At 36.4% G+C, this 19055-nt stretch overlaps 1 protein-coding gene across 2 annotated transcripts in view; it reads left to right on the forward strand.

Annotated features, from left to right (window-relative positions):
• UCHL3 (ubiquitin C-terminal hydrolase L3) overlaps window positions 1–16141 on the forward strand; it is a 41384-nt gene extending 25243 nt beyond the window's left edge. For both annotated transcript variants that reach the window (XM_085309511.1, XM_085309510.1), the window contains 3 exons: window positions 10595–10670; window positions 13113–13171; window positions 14344–16141. In XM_085309511.1, the coding sequence (XP_085165637.1) occupies window positions 10595–10670; window positions 13113–13171; window positions 14344–14427 (219 nt within the window). In that variant the 3' untranslated portion in view covers window positions 14428–16141. The remainder of the gene's footprint in view (window positions 1–10594; window positions 10671–13112; window positions 13172–14343) is intronic.
• The last annotated feature ends 2914 nt before the right edge of the window (window positions 16142–19055 follow it).

The following is a 19055-nucleotide window of genomic DNA, read 5'->3' on the forward strand; positions in this document are numbered from 1 at the left end:
TGAAGTATGATAGCCCCTGAACTCTTCTAAGTTTCTCTGACTCTAAGAAGTATTGTCATTGTTAATTTCCTCTTTCTTCATTTCTTTTTATGGTTACATTTAGGGTTTAGATTTTTTTGGTGTTAGAACTAATTTCTGTGGAATTGCTGAGATCTAGGAATAGATCAGAATGCTTGAAAATCCTGTTTTACATGAGGGTCTAATAGAGAACTGCCTAACATGGACAAAACTGTTCTAGATGTGTTACAAGGCCTTATAACAGTTCATGCATGCTTACCYCTGAGTTCTGTAGTTGTTCCTGTACTTCATGCTTATTCTCTGTGAAGAACTCCTATCTGTGTCCTTTAAGGACAACAATATAAAAGCAGAAAAAAATACTGCCTCAGTCCTGACAGGAAATGGAAAAAAAAAATCACATAGGAAAGAAGATAAAAGGCTTCAAAAATAATACAGAAAATATTTATTTTGACTGGCACTTACTGATTAAATAAAGTAAAAATTATTTTTTTCAGACAAGCTATCTAATACTCAGTTTCTGTAGTCTACAATTGTCCCATTGAGTGCATTGTTGGACATATCTTGTGGAWCTGCAGTTTCTATTCTGCCTACATAATTTTAATGAATTCACAAGCAGCTGGCAGATCTCAGTGAAACTAGGTGGAATATCATTGCTGAGTAAGTATGCTTTTCTAATAAGGCCTTGCAAGGATTAGTTCTAGGACTTGTACTGTTTAACAACTTCTATCAGTGGCACAGATACATAAAAGTACAACTCAATCTGCAGATAAGGTAAAGATCAGGAGACAGTAAATTAATTGTGAACACAAGCCTTTGACACAGGACAATTTGGATTGCACTTCAAGTTAGCTTCAAACAAAGCTGGATTTTTCTGAAGTCAAATAAAGGCCATAATTAGCAGATGAGATGATGAACAATGTGTGAGAGAGGTGAGGAATTTTCTGAAAGATGGAAGATGACAGTGGGGATTTTATGAGCTGAGAGGAGAAAGTTTTGGTGGATGATAAGCTGAATGTGAGACCCTGGTTTGATGTCATGGCYAGAAGGACTAACATAATCCATTATTCTCATGTTCATTAAGTAAGATTAGCAAGGTTGCCTTTTTTATTTAGCACTAGTAGGGTTAATGTATCTCAAACTATATGAAAACATTACTTACTGGTTCTGTAGCAGTAGACAGGATTGATTGAAATTGTCTTATTCTGATTTTATTTTGGTAGTCAATAAATCATAAGCTTGACTTTTTGGTTTTGTAAACATGTTCCAGTTCAAACAAAAGGTGATTGGTCCTGTGGCCCATGTGGGACAGAAGATCAAAACTAAATCATCACAATGGTTCTTTCTGGTCTTAATATATTACTATAGTTTTGTCAGTTGCAACTGAGAGTCATTTTTAATACTTCTGTGGTCTTTCTTCTAATAGTAACTATTTGAATGGTTTAACATAGTCCTACTGCTTCCACGGATACTAAAGGGATCCTGAGTGTTAATGGCAATACTGCCACTGGCCTGCTATTTTAGAAGAATAGGTGAAAAACTTAGGAAGTTGCATACCTCACCACGGTAAGCTTCCCTTTTCTTTGCTATTATTTTATGTTAGAAATAGAACAGTAAAGAAACGCTGGGATCCATTACAGTGATTGATTCRTTTGAAATCCCAGAATAGCACAATCTACCTCTCTTAAATTGACCAAAAAAAAAAATACTAGTAGTCTTTGTGACTGTAGACAGGATTGATCACTCTTATCTGTTCTCAACTATTCTTYCCATGAGATGTTATTTCAGTTCACTTATTTTCAGTGAGTTCTTTCTCACTTGCTAGCAGTCTGTCTCTCATATGAATCAGTGAACTTGGGTTCATATTATGAAGTTCACTGGATGTGAAAAACCTCTAGCTTATCTGATGGTAAACTTCAGATATGGACCATGTCTTTACTTCTCTTCATTGCTCCCTTATCATCTCATTCAAATCCAAYGCATTCTTTGTTATTTTCTGTGTAGGCTTTATCAGTTAAAGCAGTGTAATGAACAGTGGACATCTTTGCAGTTGCCTTTTTAGGTATGTTAATTCAAGTTTAAGTGGGCTAAGTATGTTCTTTTTTAATATTTATGTAGTCGTCATCGTCCTCGCTGTCTTCACCACCATCCTCATCGCAGCCTCAGGTTAGCCACAGCAGAACGAAGGCTTCACCATTGTGTTACTCTGCATCCCTCTCCTGGGCCAAACGTAATCATGTAGGTCCTGCAAAAGCTACCAGTCCTTCAGTTCGTCTCCGTCGTTGGCGGCCCTTGATACGCCTTCCATCTGTTGGGCTTCATTCTGTTGTAAGTGTAGTCCATCTTCAGTCTTTTCTTACTCTGACATGACTGGCATTCTGCCACGTAACGTTCAGTCTTCAGGGCATCATTTTTTTTGTTGGGGTCTTTTCTCAACCATTCTTGGAGGTTTTCTTTCTCTTTTCTTTCTACCGTGTTGGAGAGCAAAAGTACATCACTCCATGCTTTGCTGTCCAAATATTTTTTGATTCAGCACATGTACCAGATCATTTTCAGAGCATAGATGAAGCTTGCTGTTCATGAAGTGGCTTTTTTTTCCCCCATAGGCTTTACATCCAGCCTCTTCACCTCATCTTCATGATCTCTCATTTGGATCTTCTAAACCAAGGGGCTTCTAATTCTTTGTCATATCATAGTATTTCTTCTGTGTTTGAGACCTGGTTTATGTTCTGGTATCCCAAACCTAGACTCATTTTCTTCTGTTCTAAGTCTTGCTTAACAGTCCCTTGRTGTTTTGCTAAAGGTGAAGTGTTTTCTGTAATCTCAAGGGGCTGGCTTACCTGCTTACCTTCTTACTTGATATTTTTTCCTTTATCCAGTTTGTAAAACTTACCTTCTGGTTGAAGGTGAAGACATTCTAACAGATAGCTTTTCATCAATTACTATACTTACCTTTGTTTCCGGTGAGTAAAGGGAAAAAAGATTATCTTGGAAAAAGCAGGGAAAWAATAACACATGCACACAGTAGCTAATATTTCTAAACTGTGCTATGACCACCATCAGAATCACTAAACTGAAAGAATTCTTTAGAGGGATTTCATGTTACTTTTAAAGTCATAACTCTTTCAGTATGCACAAAAGATCTTGATATTTAGAACTGAATGCTCTTAGAAGTAAAATTTGGACAATAGTTTTTTTTTTTTTTTTGTAACAACTATGTTTCTGCTTTTTCACTAGAAATTCCTATTTGAGGAATATGAATTTTTTACTGAGGTGAAACAAGTATTCTGACTGATCCAAATAATTCCCTAGTGTGTACAGGTCTGTCTTTCTAGAAATTCTTAAGACTTAATATATAATTACTATTAAAAACTAGTGTCAAAATACTTCCATTTCTGTTTAGCTTTTATATCTTTATCAGGATAAGTATCTCAAGATGAATCTTTTCCCAGCCACCTTTCTCTTCATATGAATAATAACTATCATAAAGTGCCTAGCTAGGAACAGTGATGTTATTGTTTAGGGCTAGCTAAGTAACTTTAGATTTTAGGAAATACAGAGCTAAAAATGGTCTTAAGTTCTCCCCAACTCATGCATTTTTTTTTGACTGCCTTAAACATTTTTTGCTGTGAACATTRGCAAACCTCTGACACCTTACCAGGGGATTCTTTGTTTGTTTAGGAAAACTTTGAAAATTCTACCATGTTACGTTTTTGTGATTTGAAACTGGGATCTTGTATGAATATGAAGTATAGAAGCTTGATGTTAACAAAAGACTTGATGAGAAAACTTTTGATCTTGGGATTGACTGCTTATAATAACTACATTAATAGATTGAGTTTACTGAAACACTAAGTCAGTCATGACTTCACCAAGGTTGGAAGTTACAGTAAAGTCTATTGTGATAGACAATGAATGTTTGCAAGTTGCAAGTCTTTTTTTTTTTCTTATTTAATTCTGAGTATTTCTAAACAAATAGTTATCTATTAGCAGTGAATATTTGTTTGGAATACTTTAAATTATAATTTCATTCAGAAAATAAATGGCCTTTAACATAACTGTCTGGCAATACAAAAGCTTGCTGCCAAAATTGGTTTTAAGATACTACTTGTTAATTCCACTTAGACTTATCTAGCAAATATTCTATTTAGGAAAGATTTATCACTGAATACAATGTACAGTCTGACACTTACTGGTAGCTGAAAGGTTATTCCTGTCTTTACACTTTTATACAGCGTACAATCAAAAACACATGAACTGTATGTAAATTAGTATAACTTTGAAAAAATAGGCTTTTGTTCATGTAAGTGAGCTTAGTTGGTAGAGCATCTTTACCTTCAACCTTTGTCCTACCTATGCCCCTAAAACATCATGGCTTCAACAAATTAGTATTACTACAGAACTGATTGTTCTGCTACACATACAATGCAGCTGCATTGGCTGGAGTATTGTATAAAAATGTTTTAGCATTGCTTTTATTCAGAATCCTATGCATTTAATTACAAGGAGTGGAAAAACATTCTGTACATTGTTTAAAATAAAACTGAACTTTATTTACGTAGAAGAAAAGTATTTATAACTACATTGGACAGATGGTAAATGTCTTCAAAACTGAGAGCAAAAGTCAATGGTGGTAGTCTGACTTTCTACTCCTTAAATAAAACTGCTTTCTGTTCTCAGAAGACTACTTTGACTTGATGAAGTCTCCAGATGGCTGAAGGCATGTAACAGAGAAAAACATTGAAAATACTATACTGAAATATTCTATGCAAACTTGATGATGTTGCAGTAGATACAGTGAGKTTTTAAGCTACAGATAACAACAGGTTTCATTGTTGTTGACCCTTCCTCAACCCATGTTATCCCTTATTTTTCTACATCATYTGTTCTTTTGGTTTAGAATCTCTACTTACCTTGAGATCATCTTGCTGCCTTTTATAAGTCATGGTAATCTCCTAATTCTGTTGTCTTCTTCACACTTCTCAAATGGGGAGACATGCTGTTTTTCATCTTGGCTACTCAACCTTTAATTTCTGTGTTGGACTGAAGTTGCTGTTTTTAAAAACAAGAAACAGCTGTTTAGCTCAGCACACTGCTGAATAATCTTCCTGAATCTAAATGCTCTGGGCCTCAACTCTGGATTTCAGTTTCTAATTTGACATCTTCCCATTCAAAACCAAATGCTTCCATCCAGCAGCTTGGAATCCTAGCTAATTTGGCACTTGCATGTTCTAGGTGCAAAGTGGGGCATAAAGGAGTTAATAAGCTTTAAAGGGACAGCATGGTAGAAAAATACAAGACAACACTTGGCAAAGGAATCTCATATCCATTCTGTGGGTCARCAGTCCCAACTAGATAGTCCCTTTGTCCCTTTCTTCTGTAAATTTTTTCCTGTAGTCTGGACAAGGACTACATTGGTCTCAAGTAAGTGCTGTGTGTACATTAGGATGTGAAGCTCCAGAGCCTTCCAGATACAGCCARCTTACTGCAGCATATTGAGTGTGAATAGTGATGTCCCTGTTCAGTGAGAAAGAGCCAGAAATAGTCTTGCTGAAACTTGTGATCATCATTCCAGTTGTCATTATTTTAATTGCAGCATTTTAACCATGTTTCAAATACCTTTCAGTCAGATAAAGGAAGTTTGCTGAAGGATAGTGTCAGTATGTTGTGTACTTCAAAATGGAAACATTACAAAGGCCTAATCTACCCCATGGGAATTGCATTGCCTTCCTTTTTTTACTTCAAAATTCACTGAAACCAAACCAAGCACATCTAACATTCTCTTGTGTAAATGTGTATTTGAAGAGGGTTTTTCTTTTTCTCATAACCCCTTGTGAGTAAAACTGTGTATTTAAGCCTCTGACTTTTTTTTTCTGCCTTAGACTTAGTAGTTATTTTTGTCTTGATCTTTGAATTTGATGCATCCATATCTTTTCACTCCTTAAGGTTTTGCAAAATTGTCRTCTTATCAGTCTTTACCTATTTTTTTCCAGAACCTGAGACTCTTGATGCCAGTCTTGACTTACACAACTTTGTTTTGTTTTGATCACTACCTGGATATCTGTAATGCAAAATATTCTTCTAAAATGGCTTGAGATTTATTGCTTCACTTTATTCTCTCAAAGGCAAGTGTAAGGAAATAATTAGTAGATAAGATTTTAAGTAGAAGAAACTTTCTGAAATCTGTTATGTAATATTGAACCTGCTTTTATATTGTGGTCCTTCAGGAAAGTTATAAGCCGATTGAGGTGAGCATTGCCTAGTGTATCTGTGGGAGCAAGACAAACATTTTCCCCCAGTTGCATATTTTTCCACCAAAATGTGTTTTGGGGACAAGACACCAACTCTAGATCAAAGTGGATAAACAATTTTGTCCTAAACTAGTAACATTTTAAGATGAAAACTTTTCAGATGTATGAAAATTGAATAGTTACTTTTAGATGATAAGGGTTTGAATATGTTAGGAAGATGAACTGTATAGGAGACRAAGTGTACTTTATTAGACCAGTTGATATAATTAGCCTAAGAGTAAACCAGCTTTTGGTTGTAAAGTTGTACCATTGGGTTTCTGAAGGTTAATGCAACAGCAAGAATGAAAAATGTAGCTGCTCGTGAGTAGAGGACAGCTTGCAGGGCAGTGGTGAAAGGTAAGAACAAGGAATTTCTCAGACTAACAGGAGGTGATATGAATTAATGGGTATTAGCCTGAAATCAATTACTATTGCTGACTATTATGAAAAGTCACCTTTTTGAATTCAATCTGAATATCCAAGTCAGCAGAGAAAGGTAGTCACATCCTCTGAAAAAATCAAGACTCATTCAGATGCCTTTAGTTTGGTATCCAAAATCAGACAGCACTGCCGCTCTGGTTCTCATTTCTGAGTGGCTTGGAATTAATAGAGAAGCTTTTTTTTTTTTTTTTATTAATAAGGGAATGAATGGTGTTGGAAGGCAAAAGGAGAAATAGCTATTAGATATTAAATAATGAAGAAGCACCAGAAGGCTGGAAAGTTGTTCGTTTTAACTTGTGTGCTAAAACATGTGAAGTATGAGATGGATAATCCATGAAGATGCACTGTGCTCTTATCGAGGGTTATCTCAGTAGCTTGAGGACAAATTATGATTACGAAAAATATTTTTGGTGTCATCACTTTGACTACTTCTCATCTTTTCTTTTAACCAAATCACTTTCAAGTCTGCTGGATGTTAGTTTTGAGTGTGTGTGTGTGTGTGTGTGTGTGTGTGTGTGTTAGTGGGTTTTTTTTTCCTCTTAAACATGTTAAATTGGAAAAGTCATGTCCACTAAGGAGTAAGTTCCTGTGATGTGGGTTATACCAAGACAGAAACCATATGTAAGCCAGCTTATGTAAGCTACTTGAGACTTGTTGTCTTTCTTTCTGACTTTTTGGTTGGAAAAGAAACATGAATTTTCTTTCAGAGTGCTATTGCTATTCAGAAGACTTGAAAAATGTCCTGAATTGTAGAGATTGGTTCCAAATCCTGATCAGAGAATGAATCTTTTCAGACTCATACCTTTCCCCTTCCTGATGGTTCTTCCATGTGATCATTCAAATTTGCTTTTTTCTTTCTGCACRTTAAGTTTGGCACTAAGTGGAAAAATCAGAGGAACGGGAGATCCCAATGCATGGTTGATACTGATGTTCTACTGGTCTTTGACAAGAAGAGTGATCAAGAGAATTCTCTGCAGTTGCCCTGAAAATACTACTTAGGGACGAACACATATTTTCTTTTTTTTATCTTAAGTCTTTATGCAGGTTGTTTATTAAAAGCAGGAAACTTTGCCAAAGGTATAGCTTTTCATGAAAACCACAAAAGCTATCTCCCTGAAGGTGGTAATCACTATTCTTTCCCTCYCTTTGAAATCTAAAGTCTGGTTTTAGTACTAGAATTAAGAGCTTCTCAGTGAAATAGAAGTTGGCCTGATAAGTTTGTGTGTGCTGGTGTATGCACACATGCAGGCAAATRGCTGCTTTATTCCCCCAGAAGGGGGTAGGGGGATTCTGAACCTYATTCATCATATGGGGAAGGTTTAATCCAGACACTTGTTTTGCCTAAATCCTAAGCAACATATTTTTATAATAAAAACTTCAGATCAACTTGATGATCCAGACCTTGTTGTCTCTGTGTTTATGCAAATAATTGCCAGTCAAAAATAACCATAATCCTCATTTGCAAGAAATAGATCTTCTTTTCATCTAATGTAAATATTAAAATACTAAAAAAGAAATCACAGATGAAGAAAATTGAGCATGTGATAGAAACTTTAATAATGGCATGGCTCTTTCTTCCCCTGAGTTTGCTCAACTGCCCCCCCAATGACAACTGAGAATTTAAAATATAAAAACAATATTTCTTACAGGCTGCATCAGTAACACAATGGAGGTGCATTATCTGGATTCAACAAGTTCAAAAACAGCCATGGCTATATTCAGTAAGAATAGCARTCTTTTAAAATAATCATATTTTTCTTGATGGCTCCACTGTCAATCTTCCAGCTATACATAGATTCAGCATTGAGGACATGCCAAGTACCTATATCTGTAGAAAAGGTGATTATTAAAAGTTGGCAAAGAACAGAGGCCTAAAGCAGTCAAAGGAAACAATTGAGTGTTGGTTTAAATCTGAGCAAAAATAAATGCTGTGAATCAGGCTTGTCCTATAAAAATAAATTCTAATATTTTGAGCTGACTAGTAAAGTCAGTTTGTACACACATAGTCAGAAGCAAGCTTTTAGGTGTTAARCCATTTTTCTTCATACAGTGGGACTAACTTGTAGCAGTCTTTCCACTCACTGTGAAGTTTCTTAAATCCAGACTTCCTAGTTAGTAGCTTTGGTGCTGTAGTTTGACACAACTTGATATGTGGGCAGCTGCGAAGTCATTGTAAGTGCTGGGATTAGGTGGCAACTTGGGACTTAACAAGAACTGTTTTGCCTGCCTTCAGGCTTTTGTAGCACTGTGGTTTGATGCATCTAAACAGCTGCTGATTGATGGCCCCTTCAATAGTCTGCTCTTTGCAAGTGGCAGAAATCCTCTTCGTTTTCCCTTCTGGGCCCTGTGAAACGCAGTATTTGTCTCTTGCATTTTTATTTGGTCATAGAGATAGATATTGGTGAGGGTGGGGGAAGTTTGTTTTTTTTTTTCTTTGTGCCTTTTTTTTTTCCTTGCCACACAGGATTTCCGTAAGCTGTGGCCAACTCCTCACTAATGCTGTAGTCTTCAGCATTCTTCATTTGTTAAAGTACTAATTTTAACTTCTTGTCCTTCCCACTACTGTTTTGGCCATTTGCTGTATTTCTTCAACTTGGATCATCTTTTAAAGTCTTTCTTCATGTCCATGAAGAGGGAACTTTAACTTGGTCTTAAAAGCGTGATGTAACTGCAACATTCCACAAACACTCTTACGGAGTACTAGGTTCCTGGCAAGTTCTTAGGTTCTGAGGTGCTTTAAGCAATTCCAGAAGGCTAAAACTAGAGATTACCATTTAAATATAGAGGAAGAGAGTGCATCAAATGTATTTCCATATGAACCAGTTGCCTGATAGTTTCTTCAAGACAAATTGAGGTGCTTTTTCCCATTTCTTCATATGTTGTCTAACTGTATTGTGGATTATGGACTTAAATGGAGATTGGACAGATTCATGAGGAAATAAAACCACCATTGGCTATTGAACCCAATGGTAGTAATACAGTGTTTGGCTCAGAAGTTCCAAATCCCCTGAGTAGTGGATGCTGGGAAAGCATACTGGCAGGTGGGCRATGCACTGCATGCCCTGTTGTCTTCTCCTGAGAAAGCTGTTGCTTGGCACAGTTGGCAGTGCAGTACTGAAGCAGATTTTTACCAACTAACCATTTTTGTCATGTMATTTAAATATGTGCTGTCCCTGCACTGCAGTGCTTTCTTGATGTGCAGCAATGATGCCTATGATATCACCCTGGAATCTGAAACAAATTCTCCAAGGAGTTTGAGACAAATGGAGCTATGTGTATCTCTGATTATTTCCCTTTCTATTTACCTAGTAAGTGTCTTGGGATGGAGGAATGAGAGAACGTCTAGTTCTCTCTACTGCTTGTGAGGGGAGAACCTGTTGACTGTATTACAAGTGACTTGCAAGCAAAATTAATTTTGACTAAACAAATATCTTCAGTTTTAAAATACTACAGATTTAGAGTGCAATCCTGCATCGCTTTGTTTTGTTACAGTAGGTGGGTTAGTGAAGGAGTTGCTATTTATATGTTTTTAATGCTGATGTATTTGAGTTGATACTACTTGTAATCCAGTAGTGAAAAAGGAAGCTCTTTTGTAAAATAACTGTTGAGAACACTGTCAGATACCTTTTTGAAATAATTCTTACTGATGTATGCATTTGCAGGAAATGTGTTTATATTTCCAAATGTTCTATGGTATGACTTCTGCCATTCTGCATAGAGCCAGAATGCGCTTCTCACTTGCAACTTCCATCCTTCGAATGGCCAGGTGTTTTGTTTTGTGATGATATATTCTAGTTAACTTCATTGTGATGAGAGTTTTAGTGAACACTATGTTTTTTGTTTTGCAGGCACCAAGTATAGATGAAAAAGTAGACCTTCACTTTATTGCATTAGTTAATGTAGGTGGTCATCTCTATGAATTGGGTAAGAATGCTTTATATCCTCCTCTCCATTTGTTTGAAGTAAACACAAATGGTAATCTTGTTCAGTTACTAAAGTTTGYGACAGATTATTTGATTTCTTATAGGGCTTAGGTTCTTTTCAACTGCCTCCTAGGTTTTGTTGAATGGTGTTTGGGGGGTGGGGGGGGAGACTTTCTGCCAAAGAATTAGAACACTTTTCCAGTTGCCTCTTTAGGACTCTTTTTCCACAACACTCTCCCACTCAGATAAAACAGTGCATAATACTAGACTATCTCTGAGTTTCCTTTATTGTTTATGAGGACAGGAAGCAAGAAAGAGTTAATGAACACTTGTACTTTCAGAGAAGAAAATATCGTTGTAGTTATTAGTTGCTTGTGGAAACAATTAATAAACTTTAGGCAACTACAGAAGTGTTAGCTATATTATTAAACAGCACTATAGTTAAAGTTGAAATTATATAGTCAGAATACTAGCAGATACTAATATTCTGCAATTTATTTATTATAGGCTGGTTATTCTCTTAATCTACTTTTTTGTGGTCACTAGATAGTTAACTTCTAAACAGCAGTTTGTTTTTGGCATTACAGCTATTTTTTCCTGTTGTCATATTGTGTAGCACCAAGTTCTGCTCAGATATTTTCTAATGATTCTAATCTTAAACATGTTGCTGGGCAACTAGGTTTTGCTAAGGCACTTCAGAAAGCTATCAAGAATAGGATTTAAAAACCGCAAGTCACTCTGGACTTCCCTAAAGTAATTTTTGCGGTATTTTATGGTGGGAATATTTGCTGTTTCTTTGGATTCAGTACCTTTTTAAAATCAACATGTTGTTAAGCAGTAGCCTTAACAGGGGACAATTAATTGAATCCTGGGGCTTAAGTGATGTGTAAGAAATGCTTATGTTAATATTAAGGGGGATATAAGAAATAATAAGTGATCATTCATGTACAGGAGACAGATTTCTATTTTTCTGTGAAGCTGTATGTGTAATGACAGTGAACTAGATCAAATAGTGAGGCAACTACTGTAGGATGCGATATAAATATTTTATGACAATAAATTTCAAAGCATGTTGCGTGTAATGATGGATGGCTCATTTCTTTTAGCTGTGCGCTATTATTTCCATGTTATCATTGCATTGTGCATTAATTTGTTCTACTTAAAAGCATACTACAAACAATGATTATCATATTTATGTATTTTCTAATCTGAGAATGATGCAAGAAAAATCACTTTCATTTTCTGCTAATATTAAAAATKAGGCATTTAGCTCAACTGTATTGTGGAAAGCTAATACTGTTTCCTTTGTTCTTAAAATAACTTCTCTCTGTACTAGCGGAAGAAAGTATTTAAAAAAAAAAATGAAAGTAGGAAAATGGGAGAAGGTTTTTCGATTCATTCACTGGCTTTGATCACTGTGGCCAGCATGTGGGCTTTGGCAGGCAACACACTCTAGGGAACCACATAAATGTGAAATGCTTATGATGTTTTTGCCATAAAAAACATGTTTTCTATAGGCAGATGGAATTAAAATGCCGTTGTGCCAAGATGCATGTAAAAATTCCAATCAGACTTAGCTTGCAACAGTGCAGGGCATTCAGTTCTGTTTCCTGGCATGTTCTGAGGATTTTGCATTGTTAAATCTTCAATCATGCTTGTTGTGTGAACAAGAGGGTGTTCATTACTATAAATATAAAAGTGTTCTATCATGGAATCTATTTTCAGTTAGGGAGAATGTAGTTTAGACACAATGCCAAATTCAGTGGAATCTTTGGGGATGGAGAACTCTTCTAAAGAGAGCACTGAGCCAAAAGGGAATCTTTTCTAGTAAATGCTACAAACAAAAGCATTTTAAAAATACTGATGGTAATAGCATTATTATTTTGCAAAGTAAAGGACAATCTAGCTGTAGCAACTATTTTAAATGCTGTGAACCTATTTAATACCTAAATCATTTGGGTTTTGATTACAGATTTTAAAAAGAGGATAATATTTCAGTTATGCCTTTTGCTCTTCAAACCCTTTAAGTGGTGGGTTTGGTGTTCTCTTCTGGTGATCACGGATTCTCTGATCAATTGTCAAAGACCACAAATCCAGAGCAGTCTGCATACATCCATTAAGAGCAGTTGAAATTGTTCTTCTCTGCTTGAGAAACTAAAGTACTGTACCAGCATTAAAACAATTGCAACTGACAGCTTAAAAATATATATTAAAAAAATACTGTAACACTTTATTAAAAACTTCAACAGCTTGTGCATAATGGTATCTTTGAAGCAGTCATGGAAGAGAGACGAGCAGTAGCTGCATAGTATAATTTGTGCGATTCTTTATGAAAAGTGAGGTGGCACTTTTRTAAGTAAAGAGTAAAATCTGTTTATTCTTTATTAAAAAAACTTTTCAGTTTTATAAATGCTTTGTTTAATCCTGTTTTATGTTTCAACAGATGGGCGCAAGCCATTTCCAGTAAACCATGGGGAAACTAGCGACGATTCTTTTTTAGAGGTAGGAATAGAAAACTCTCTCAAATGGTGCTAAACAAAATTCAGACTTATATTTATAGTTCTGTTGGTGTAGAGTGAGCAGGATGGTGAGACAATTATGTTTACTCARTTTTGAAATGGTTATTTCAGAATGCACATGTTGTGAGAGTATAATAGTATGAAAGCAAGAAACGTCTGAAGAATCGATCATAACGATCAGAAGGATTTTTTGTGTGTGCGCTGAGATTTTTCATGTGCTACTGCTGCCTTTAAATTGTGTATGAAGTGAAGCAGTCAGTTTGAAAACTTAATAGTAATTTTTCATTTGCTTTGCTTTTGCTTTAGTTCTAGTTTGATAAACGTCATGCTGGACATAAGGTGAATCCGCCTCCAGCACTTTCTGCTTCTTGCCCTAGCTTCCTCCACCTATAATCATTCTCCTTTAGCTTCATGGTTTCTTTTGGTTGCTGCTTTGTGTCAGGAGCTGTTTAGCTGATARATGAATCCAAAAGGAATACACTTCATTGGAAGAATAAACTTTCATCCCAGTAAACAATGCCAAATTGAAGCAGAGAGGGGGCAATGCATAGATCTGGCCATTAGAGTATCCAGTCTGGATTAGCTTTATGAAAGGAAGAAACCAGAGAAACTCAAAACGAAAGCTCTTACAGTTTAGTAGTGTTGACCTAATCTCTATAATGTGTGCGTGCAGTTTGTGCTTGTTGGGAGGTGGGAGCTGAGTAAAGCTTTTATTCTTTCATATGTTTTTTTTTCCCTATTTTCACTGATAACATGTGCTCTCCATATTGCACCCTAAAGCTAGATGAAGGAATTATTTATAATCTTTCACTTACCCCACACAGTTTAGATTCATCTTGAGACAAAGGAAAAGTTTCTGAATACAGCAGTACTAGTAAAGGCAAACTTGAGTTGCATTTGGAAAGTCAGACGAACAACGCATGCCTTTTGGACAAAGTAATATTCAGTAACAAAAGTTGTTGTTAAGGTTCTGTATACGGCTTCTGCTCTCTTCTACTGCCTTTATGAGCACTCTAATCTTGAATGAGGCAACTTGGATCAGAAATACAGTTTAAATAAATTTGTCTCATTAGGAATCCTCTATGGAAAAGTTCATTTTGGTTGTATTTTATTTCAATTGTTTGTCTGAATAAGTTTTTCTTTTTTTCCTTTCAGGATGCAATAGAAGTTTGTAAGAAATTCATGGAACGTGATCCAGAAGAATTAAGATTTAATGCAATTGCACTGTCTGCAGCTTAAGCCTTTTCCAGTGGGGCTGATACATCATGATGCATTGTAACAATAAAATTCTTGCCATATGTTAATAGTAGAGATTTTGATACTTCTTAACATGTTTAACTGTAGCACACATGGAATAAACTTTGGATTTGTCCTTGCTATATCTTGCTGCTTGTTCCTAAAGCAAATTGAGTATTTATATACACRCATGCATTTTGTGTAGGACTTCTGTGTGCTGGGGTGTTTTTTCCTCTCAGTCCCCCTTAAAAAATGTGGGAGTTACTGTCTGATATTCCATCTCAACTCTTCAGCATAATAATGATGAGCAAATTCAGAGTAGGATTATTYATATCTAACACTTGGAGTGGAATATGTGGTATGTTAATGGGTAGAAACTTTGAAGTCTAAGGATATCTGCATCTTTCTTTTAGTTAAAATGATACAAAAATATGAGAACTTTTGCAAGTGATTCAGAAGGCAAAGGCTGTTTTTCACTGCATTATTTCTTAAGGCTCCCTGGCTCCGTTTCTTTGTTAGCAGAGCTGTTTCTATTTACTGTTGGTGAGCACTAACATTTTAAAACYATCTTATCTTTACATTTTGAATAAAAATATAATTTTGCATTTCAAGCCTAATAAATAAACTTTCAGAAGCTTTAGTTCAAGCAGTGTTTGCTATTTGTGAAATACAACATAGATTTTTACTGGGGGGGGGAGGGGGGGAGGAAAAAACGGTTGTAGTAATAAACACAAGTTCAAATGCTAGGTCWGGGAAGGGAACACACACAGGTAAAAACAGCAATGTGAGGTATCTTGCATAACAGAAATAAATGATAGGAAAGTTTTCATTAAAACATTCATTACTTTGAATGAAATCTCTAGGATAAAATRAAATAAAATGATAAAGTAATGAATGTTTTAATGAAATCTGTGTAATCATACTTTCTTATCATTTCAGTTAATTGTTTTAATGAAGTCCATGCAATAGGACAAAAAAAAAATCATATAGATCTTGATAGCTATGGTGGTCGTGCTTTTTTTCCTTTAGGAATAGCTATTGTAAATTTGTCAGGTGCTATTACTGAATGCTGTGAGATACCCTTCCTCTACGCCTTCCCCTTCACTTGTCACACTGGATCTTTAGGTACCACTGACCAATTTTTATACTTGGCTTTAGCAATGATTTTGAGGGCTAAGCAACCTTACGGTTTATCATTCTTGAAGGGTTTTTTTTGAGATTCCAGAGTTGTTCCTTGACCTGTTGCTTTGAAGGGAAATGATTCAGGTTGGCTTCTAGTCAAGACTGTTGGCAAAAGAAACTGATCCCTCACTGTCCCAGAGTGTGCTTTCACTCTCTATCAATTGTCATTACGGGTAAAATGAATGGGATTATGCTAGAAGCAATCTGGCAGTGTTTTCCTTCTTTATAGAAAAGAAACAGGACTAGGAGGCTGTTTGTTCACTTCAKAACATCTTTTGCGCTTTAAAGAAAAAGTCAGAGTGTCTGTGAAAATGTCACCTTGAGAGTCCTCTGACAACAGTCTGTTTTTCCATAAGTGAGATGGTTAGAAAAAGTGARGGGGGGAGAAGAACACCGAGCTTCTATTTTCAGCATTTTATTTACCTCAAGAAAATTCAGAAAACCTGTGCTACAGAAAACTTGCTTTACATTTCCATGTTCACTAGTAAAGCTCAAACTTCTTTTTTAAATAATAAAAAAGGCTTTATTAAACAGAGCAACTGCATTGTTTTCCTGTTATTACCAAAGTCAAATAAAAGTTGCCACAATATAATTGGGATATTGTATCTTTTGTGTTAAAGATTATGCAAAGGATTATAATTAGGAACCTGAGCCATAGGTGATAAAGATAAGGTGCTTTTAGGATAAGGAGGGTGGGGGAAGGGGAAGTATGATTCAAAACCGTTTAACTACGTCAGTTGCCTAATGTAGAGAAATACACTGTGTACAGCTATCAATGTTSAGAAGATGTCTGCACTTTCAGGTGCTAAGTGTGGGGGCTGCATTTTTGGTGTAAATGTTTATTGCATACTGCAAATAACTTCATAACTAGAACTTTGATCAGTTATTGTAACAGGTTAGAGCAGTGAAGTTGAGGTAGGATTTTTGTTGGTCACACTGGAAGAATATATCTTAAACCTTAAGTAAGATTATAAATAAGAATACTTAGTATTTGGAAAGATGACAGTTGTGTACAATACTCCTTAAATAGTCTTCAAAACAGTTTTTGAGGGTAAGATTTCCTTCTATTTTGTTTTACTTTCAGTGTTAATTTCTAGATTATAGTATAGGATGGCACAGGTTCTCAGAAGATTGAGATCACCGTTAAGATTAAGGAAGGACCATGTGTCAGGTTTTATGCTGAATTGAATCTGCTTACTGCACAGTTCCTTGCTAGGTTGAAATCTTTGACAGAGTGCACTGCGGGAATAAGGCTTCAGCTAATACATGCAGTGTGGTGGCTTTCCAGTGCTCATCGTACCATGCTTTCGCACAGGTACTGGCAAGTCTTGAGATCTGCAGGTACTCAAGGGATCTGCAAAATGCTGCAGTATCTTTGATATTGAAAAACCGTTGTGAACTCGGACACCAAGAGCACGGCACGCAAGGATCTGAACTGGGGCGGAGGAGCTTAGCCAAACCTTTCTCTACGCTGCGATGCCAGTGTGGACGTGGCGTTGTCTGTCCAGCCGCTGCTATTAGCTCAAGCCGCRTGGAGGAAATAACGCGGCATTTCCGAACTCGGGGGGCCCTGGCAGAGCCTGACCGCCTCTGCGCGCAGCCTGCCTTGGCTCCGGGCATTCAGCGCTAGGGGCTGCCAGGAAATCCCTCTTCGGCTCCTGCAGTTCGGGCTGGCCGTACGCGTTATGTTATGGAAACGGTGCACGTGGGAGGGAAGTGATGATGCGTGTTCGGCGCTTACATAATTTAGCTGAATGGAGCTGGTGTACTATTAACTGCTCAGGATTGTTCGAAGTCTTTTAAATACATCGGCATAAATCTTCCCGTAGTATTAGAAACATTTTGTTGGGAAATGATAAAGATTTAAGAGCCAGATTAATGCATTTTCCTTTTAATCATGGCTGCATGTTTAAAACAAGATGAGAAAGAGAAAAAAAAGAAAAGGTTTCTGTCATCGGTATGTCACATTTAGAAAATAAATACAGCCCACACTTAGAAAGTAAGTAGTGTCTTCTCTTAAGAAGGGAAGAAAATTCCCAGATGGAAAATATTATTGCATCAAATATTTTTGAAACTCTTTATGAAAAGAATATGACATAAACTATTGCTTGACTTAGCCCTGGGAGCGCGTACATAGAAAGGCTCTGTTTTGCAGAGTAAATTAATGCTTGCTACTCTTGTCACCGATAATTAGCAGTCGTGCCTGAATTATGCARTCTTTTTCTGATCTACAAGTCTGATGACTTATCTTCTTAGTGCAAAGGAATATTAAACCGTCTTGGTTGTTTCGGCTAACACAGGAAAACTGTTGACTTAAAATTCACTGTGAGGGAAAAATGTGTATGTTGGAACTCGGTGTCTTTACTCAGCAAATGACTTCTACCTGAAAGCTGCTGTGGTCCATGCCACTTACTAAAAGGAGGACTTTCTGAAAATTACTGAGGTACTTGATCTAAAAAATTAAACACTTTAATCATAAGGAAAGTAAGCTGATTTGCCTTGAAGTGACATAAAACAACCAGAAGTAAGTGTGAGAACTTGGAAACTATTTTCCTAAACATGAACTCTTTTCTGTTTCATAGAAATTTATTTTCAAATAAATTAATTTGTGTAATGTTCACGGTTATTACTGCCTTTTTCTCCTGTTTTATGGCTGAGCATCATAATTAATATTAGGTGAAAAGGCAGGCCTTAATGGGAAGTGCTGCACTAGCTCTCCAAACCAAACATCTGGCAATGACAACTAATGCAAATTGATGTCAGCCAGCAGCAAGCAGCACATGGCCCCCATTAAAAAAAAATAATAAAAAAAACCTTTTGTAGTCACAAATGCTAAATATTGAGAGAATTGCTTTGTTCACACATTTCACTAAAAAGAAATGCATGTTGGTTTGTATTTGGTCTTCTGGCTGATGCGGCTTGGGGCAGGAAAGAGGAGTGAGGAAAGATCCTTTCCAGAGTAACTTTCATTGTCGTTTCATTCATCGCTGCTCTGCAGCACTGAGATCTCAAATCACACCACCATGAGGAGCTAACTGCATGATTTCTGTGCACTTATAACTTTAATACAAATCAAAGACATCCTGTGAGACTTATTCCAGCCCGAACCATGGGTGTTTCATTCGTCCGCAAAGTAAAACAGATCTCTAGCTACTACAGGAGCTGATGGCGAAGAGATCAAGTCAGTCTAAGGTGTTCATTCCCATTCTGCAAAGGTTGTCTCCAGAGCAGAAATAACACGTGCTCCCAAGTGAACGGGTCAAGAAAAGCTAATTAGAGTACAAAATTTAAATTACATTTTCTCAAACTTAGGCCGGGCTCTGCCACAGCCCCTAAAAGCAGAAGATGCAGGTGGGGCAACTGCATTTCGCTGCTGCAGAAGTTTTTTATGGAAAGAAGATTAATTAAAAAAAATGCAAGTAGGAATAAAAAAAAACTAACCTGAATTT

This window comes from Rhea americana, unplaced genomic scaffold, assembly GCF_003343005.1.
Source record: "Rhea americana isolate MKP2758 unplaced genomic scaffold, rheAme1 scaffold_3, whole genome shotgun sequence".
In the NCBI taxonomy this organism is placed as follows: Eukaryota; Metazoa; Chordata; class Aves; order Rheiformes; family Rheidae; genus Rhea; species Rhea americana.